Source organism: Mycteria americana, chromosome 9, assembly GCF_035582795.1.
Source record: "Mycteria americana isolate JAX WOST 10 ecotype Jacksonville Zoo and Gardens chromosome 9, USCA_MyAme_1.0, whole genome shotgun sequence".
Lineage (NCBI taxonomy): Eukaryota > Metazoa > Chordata > Aves > Ciconiiformes > Ciconiidae > Mycteria > Mycteria americana.
The window spans coordinates 44,051,688-44,058,717 of NC_134373.1; the positions used below are offsets into that span (position 1 = coordinate 44,051,688).

Below are 7,030 nucleotides of genomic sequence, written 5' to 3' on the forward strand. Positions count from 1 at the left end.
TATATTTAGCAAACTGATTATTTATTTTCCTGCGCTATGGATGTCTCTGCCCTCTGTCAAAGCGAAGATGTTAAATTTTCACAGTGAATTATGAAACCATATACAAAAAGGAAAAAAGCAGCGACCTCATGTTGTGTGAAGAGACATGTCTTGGGGGAAACAAAAAAGAAAAACAAAACCAGAGTGAACGCTCAGCTCGTTAAGCAATTCTCCACCTCAGTTTATAAGTGCATCATGGATTCGAATTCATCGATTCGCTGTTTGGTGTTTCCTTTTCTAATCCTCCGGTAGGAGATTGTGTTGTATCTGGAATAGCTGTGTCTGGAGATATCATTTTTTTTCCCCAGGCTGGGCTGCTCCCCCGGTTTCTCCACCTGGGAGTTGCAGCCGGGGCTAGTCGGGGGCGATGCCTCCTTGCCGCTGTCTTGCTGCTTTAGACGGGACGCCTCGCTGTTCTCCTTGATTTCGATCACCTGAACTTCATCCTCTTCAGTGTCCTCCTCCTCCTCCTCCTCCTCCTCCACCTCCTCCTCCTTGCCTGCATTCCCTCTCCCGTCGGCGCTGGCCGCGAGGGTCTCTGCCGCCTCCCCGCCGGGGCCGGCCGCCGTCCCCGGCTCTCGCTCCCCGCTGCCCACAGGCATCCCCTCGCTGCCCGGCCCTGCAGCAACACAGCGGGAGCGTGGGTGAGGAGGGGCTCGGCACCGCCTTCGTGCCCCCTCGTACGTGCTCTTGATGCAGCGTCGCTCTCGGTGACTTACCAGCCCCGGCCACCAAAGCACCCCCTCCAGGGACTGCCACCGCGCCAGGCTGAACCCCCTCACGCGGACGCTTGCACGTCCCTTACAAAGGCCTCAGACTCGCTGCTCGAGGCCACCCGCCCTTGCATTTTTTAATGGCCGTATCTTTTGCACCACCTTTCCCACGGAGCCCTCCCCTTTGTAGCCTCCTTTAAAAGGAGAGGCGATGCGGATGCCGGTGGTCGAGCCTCGAGGAGGGGAGAGCAGCACAGCGTCCCGCTGCGCCCCCGGACCAGAGGCACGGCCTCCCTGCGGGCACCAGCTCTGCTCCTGCCCTCGGATCCCCGGCTGGCAAACACCCCACGGCGGGGCCCTGCCGCGGTGCCTTTCCGAGCGGCCTTCCCTGCTCTGGTCACCGCCACGGCTGGACTCCGGTAGCCAAACTCCCGTTCCGGAGCTGCTGCCCCCTCCCCGCGGGCAGACCCCCGCCGGACCGGAGGGTCCTGTCTGCCCGTGGTTTGGTGCTCGGTGCTGGCTCTGCCCGCCGTGCGGGAAGGAAGGGGAAGGGGAAAAAGGAGAGGAGAGGAGAGGAGAGGAGAGGAGAGGAGAGGAGAGGAGAGGAGAGGAGAGGAGAGGAGAGGAGAGGAGAGGAGAGGAGAGGAGAGGAGAGGAGAGGAGAGGAGAGGAGAGGAGAGGAGAGGAGAGGAGAGGAGAGGAGAGGAGAGGAGAGGAGAGGAGAGGAGAGGAGAGGAGAGGAGAGGAGAGGAGAGGAGAGGAGAGGAGAGGAGAGGAGAGGAGAGGAGAGGAGAGGAGGGAGCCGTTCCGCACCCAGCGCCCGGCTGCCGGCGATGCAGGGGGACCCCAGCACGGCCCTCCTGGGACGCGTCCCTCCTTCAGAGGCGGCCGACCAGACTGCGATGGCTTTCTCCTGTTTGTCCTTTTGGCACATCTCTGCCTTAAATGATGCTTCGGTGTCACAACAAATGGTCTGTTCAGCATTTTGCCTGTGGGGTCCTGAGTATTAATTAGACTAAATTGGGTAGGTACTAAAAAGCTGCCTGCAATTTAGAGATAAAGTGCTTGTGGCTGGGGGGGGAGTGCGGGGGGGCTGTGCAAGATCGCTTAATGGGGTTTATTGTGCGCTCATAAAGCAACACAGCTGGAATATGGATGGCAGCTCTAAGGGGGAAAGCCTCCATCATGATTCACCTCCTCTCCTCAAAACCTTTGCAGCTGCTATGAAATATTGTTTTCCCCATGACAAATGTTCATATTTTTTCCTTTTCATAATCAAAGTAAAGTTTCTGTTCACAAGGCATGGCCCATACATCTTTTAGAGCTCCATTCAACGATGCTGGCTTTGCCAGCACTGCGACAGCTACTCTGGGTTGTTAAGCTGCTCTTGTCTGAGGAGGGGTTTCATATTTATGTGGCAGCCGACACACAGAAAATGCCAGCTTGCTGCAGCCAGCGGGATGGGTAAATGGCGAGCGGGATCCAGCACGGCCGGGAGCTGGGGCAGAGCCGCCAGCCCTGCGCCCCGACCACCGGCAGGGTCGGTGCGGGGATGTGTGAGCAGCCCATGGCCCGGCCGTCCCTCGTCCTGTGGCTGCCAAAACCGACCAGCCGGGCAAGAGTCCGTGGGTGGGAAACGTGGAAGGGCAGCAATGCCGAAAGCCCACCCACCGAGAGGCATAGCTTTCCTCCTTCAATAATACTCAATAAAATACTCCTCCTTGTTGGAGGAGGGGCTGCATCTTGCATAGAATAATTACCTATGTTCAACTACGTGTATATACATTCAACACATTTTAATTTGTTGCTGGGGACGGGCAGCGAGCGCCCGTCGCACTGCAGGAGGCAGGTGCGAGGTCCAGCCTTGGCTCCGACTATTTTTACCATTTTCACCTAGGAACGAGCAGAGAGACCCAGGAGCAGATGTTCAGGAGAGCAGACAATTTTCTGCTAGATACTTGGGCGCCGGGGGGATTTAGACACTTGGTGAATCAGGCAGGAAAAGAGTTTGGGTTTTGAGGCCACACATTTTGACTGACAGCCTCCCGAGGTCATCCTCTGAGCTCCCCTGCGTGGAGCAGAAGAGAAAGCATCTCCCAGCCTCACAGGGCTGTTGGAGGTCTCCTGGTCGAAGACCCCAGGGTGCTTCGATACCCACGGTAATGGAGATACGCGCGAACCTCAGGAAGGAGACACCAGCCGTGTTTTCTAAGGTGCGGCGGCTCTACTGATGAGAAATGAGTCACTGCTCTCCAGAATATAAGGGTCTGACCGAATTCAGAAAAAATAATAACCACCCCTATGTCATTGGAGGCTACTCGGTGCTATGCTTCGGGAAAACCTCACGTCACACAGCATTTTCCATTACCTCCCTCCGATTCCTGGCCGTCAGTCCCCGTGTCCTGGATATCAGCTGATCCCTGCTGTAGCGTCCCATCGCTTTCCTCTCGCTTTTCTTTAGGAAATACAAAGCACAAGAAATGGACTGATGGAGCAGTTAGTGACAATAATTAGGTTTTAATGGTTGCAGATTGGCAGCAGATTTTCAGAGCAGATCAAAAAATTGCTGGTTTCTTTAGTCACATACTTTTCATTGCATCCTGTGTAGCCGCTAGCTCAAATTTGTCCCCAAACTCTGAATTACTCTGAGTCATTGTCACAGCCACCGCAGGTTAGGAATTTTGACTAACACGCATAGCACATCCCATTATTCCTAAGGCCATACATAAAATAGAGCTTTTCTTTCCAAACACTTAAAGAAAAGCAGCCTTGTACTTTACCTTCGCATTGCTTCTGTCCGTCAAAATCCCCACGTCCTATGTCCTCTGCCAATGAATTTCTATTTTCCTCCTGATTTTCTTTTGCAGGTGGAGCATCAGGGCTCATTTCTGCATTCGTGTAAGGAACCGTCCCGACAGCTTTTGCTATTTCATCGATGACACCAATGACCTGGAGCGGGCCCTTCTCTGGGGGTACGCTCCCGTTGCACTCGGGCATGCCGGATGCTGCTGGAAATTCTTCTGTCATGCTTGGGGCCGTGCCGTGCCGGCTGACCGGGGCTGCGCACCCCGCTCCTGCACCCTGGGGTGAGGAGCGCTCCTCCGCACCCCTTTTCCCCTGGGGTTTTGTTCCCCTGCTCAGATGGCCGACGCGCGTCTCCTCTCCTGCGGGTGCTGCAGCAGAGCGGGGTCCGCGGTCGCACCATCAGATGTGCCGAGGCTTGCCAGCGGGCTCTGGCCACGGGGCGATCCAATCAGCACCTCGCTTGTTGCTGAGGCTTGTCCCGTTGCATAATTAAACGCACCATTTTAATTTACATAAACAAACAATCTGAAGCAAGGAAGCTTTTGTGCGGGCGTGGAGAGCGGGTCTTTCAGCATGTCAGCCCCACGGTAATAAACAGAGATTTTGTACTCTCGGCACAATGGCTCTTTGTGCCTCCGCCTGGTCACAGGGACCACGATTGTTCTGACCTCTAATCCCCGGAGGGTGACCACCTTCCGCAGCGCTGCTGCCACCTAACCCGCTTAACATTCCCCATCGGGTTTGTGTGCCGATAAACCTCGCCGTGCCGCTGGCCGGACAATGAACGCATTTTGTGCTCGTCAGGGAACAAACTGGCTGCTTGGAAGGGCACATGCCCCGCACACGGCGCAACGCCACGCTCCTCTGCCGCGCGGCCTTAGCCCGGCCACGCGAGCTTTACAGGCAGGACCACGTCCTGCCGGGCGCCGAGCATCTGCAATTACCTGCTGAGTGAAACGCACCTCAAGGGCTCGGCCCTCAGGGCCAGAACCAGAAGATGAAAAAGAAAACCGCAAGCCAAAGTGCCGTTTTGTGACGAGATGTGAACCGAGGCGGCAGGTGCCGAGGCCGAGCCGGCCGGGCGGCGGGGTGCTTGCTGCCTGCCCACAGCCTGCGGGAGCCCCAGCGCCCGGGCCGGTCAGCGCGGCCGGTCCCCTTCCACAGCCCAGCACGGCCCCCGTCGCAGGGGCGGCTTCTACAGCGGTAGAAACTCTCGTTAAAAGGACATAGAAGGGGCAAGGGATGAGGTCGGCACTTACATCAGTAATTAAAGCTACCGGGAGCCAGAGGGGAGCCCTGGCAGAGGGAAGCAGGAGGGCTGCCCGAGCAGCACCGGGGCATCTTCTGACCGTAGCTGAACTCATCTCAGCCCTGCTGCCCAAGGCCAGGTTTACATAAGGGTGTAATCTCCTGCTGTGAATGACTTCTTGTGTTCGTACGATACAACGTTTTTGACATCTTTGGGCTTTAGGATTTGGAAATCCTTTTGTCGGGTTCAGACCTTGATTAGAAATGGGTCCAAAGCCTTTCCGCTGGTTTTGTTCATCTGTGAGTTTGCATCTTTAAATCAACAACTTTTCATCATTGTTATGAAAATGAGTTTGGTGTAATTGATTTACAAAATCAATCCTATGCTGGAAAAATTTGTCCAAGAAAAATGGATGATGAGGTTTGAAAGTGAGTTGACAAAACGCAGCAGCAGTTGCCTCAGGAGGAGAGGCTGGGCACCGGCACGGGCTGGTGGCGAGAGGCTGGGCACCGGCACGGGCTGGTGATGAGAGGCTGGGCACCGGCACGGGCTGGTGGCGAGAGGCTGGGCACCGGCACGGGCCGGTGGCTGGCGAGGAGAAGGTTACTTCCCATTCTTATCAAGCTATTTCCATACCCCTGCGATAACCCAAAGGGGCCTGCAGGTGATTTCTCATTTGACAAGTCCTGTCCCCAGGGTTTGCCTCAGTGTGGAAACGCCGCTGAAAAAGGTTTCACGGCCGGGACTTACCTGAGCATTCCTGCTGCACCGTCAGCTTGGGGCTGTGCCGTTAAGGTACCTGTGAGACCAATGAGCCGCGGGCGACACAGGCAGTGCCGACCCGGGGCGCATCGGCCGAGACGCAGCAGACGCCCGCGCTGCCCATCCGCGCCGTCACACCTGGCTTTGGGCAGACCCGCGCCCCTGGGCAGGGCAGCCGCGGGGATGTCCCCCACCGGCCCCGCACGGGCCAGTCTGGCTCATCGCCGGCCCGGCAGCGGGCGCGAGGGCGGAGCGGGGACGCGGCCATCGCGTGGGGCGAGGGGCCATGGCTGCCCCGTGACGGGCACCGCACCCCGCTCGGCGCGGCCAGCACAAATCCTGCACCGGGGCTCGAGCGTGGGGCGAACTCACGGCCAGGCTTTAAATTTGAAATAAGACGAAGCTGAAAACATGGCACCAGGTTTGGCAAGCGGGGATCCCGGCTGACCCAGGAGCCACATCAGCTCCCACAGGGACAGAGACAGGGACGGGGACAGGTCCTGCCCCATCTCCCCAGGAACCCACCTGCCTGACTTCTTGATTGCAAAAAGATATTGAAAAAATGTTAGATATTTCCTGGTGCCATCTATTGGTTACACAACCAATTCTCGACAATTCACATTTTCCCAAATGAGCGCCTCGTGATCGAAGCACGATTTGCATGAATCTATTATAAATCATTTTCCGTGTGACCTTTAACGCAGGAAGTTTCTGTTTGAGCTATCCTTTGCTAAAATTTCAGAAATAGCACCTGGGATTTCAGAGGCGTTGGGGCACAACAGGGATTTGAAAGTCGGTGAGGTAAATCATTAGAGCCACAGCAATTCCAATTCATTCCAGGAGCAGGAAGAGGCTGTCACGGCAGGGTGTTGGCAGGGTGTTTGCAGAGCTCTGCGGGCTCCTCTGTCGTTAACTCTCTGCTCCCCAGTTTCCGGGAGCCGCTCGTGCACGCTCCTGGCTGCCGGGGGGGCACGTGCACCACGCACGGTCACCGGAGCAGCTCTAGAGCAGGAGCCGCGTAACCCGGGGCCACCATGGGAGATGCAATGCCACCCGAAAGCCAGGCAGGATGACAGGCGTGGTGGCACTGGAGACAGACATTCCCACCGCTGCGCGCAGCCAGGAGGGATTACATTCCACTTGAACACCCAGAGAAAAACTCCTGCGGATCATGTCAACAAACTGCAATCAAGCATTTCCATTTTGTCAGCAAGATCAATACCTTATGTTTATCACAGAATCACAGAATCGTATAGGTTGGAAAAGACCTTTAAGATCATCGAGTCCAACCATAAACCTAACACTGCCAAGACCACCACTACACCATGTCTCTAAGCACCTCATCCAAACGTCCTTTAGATACCTCCAGGGATGGCGACTCAACCACTTCCCTGGGCAGCCTGTTCCAATACTTGATAACCCTCTCGGTGAAGAAAAATTTCCCAATATCCAGTCTAAACCT

General features: G+C 56.1%; 1 protein-coding gene across 1 annotated transcript; it reads right to left on the reverse strand.

Annotated features, from left to right (window-relative positions):
* Positions 1-221: 221 nt before the first annotated feature.
* ERMN (ermin) lies at positions 222-3,779 on the reverse strand. Its single transcript, XM_075512462.1, has 3 exons — positions 3,533-3,779; positions 3,121-3,207; positions 222-658 (listed from the first exon to the last, which is right to left on the reverse strand). The coding sequence occupies exons 1-3, from the start codon at positions 3,777-3,779 to the stop codon at positions 222-224; spliced, it is 771 nt and encodes a 256-aa protein (XP_075368577.1).
* Positions 3,780-7,030: the final 3,251 nt, after the last annotated feature.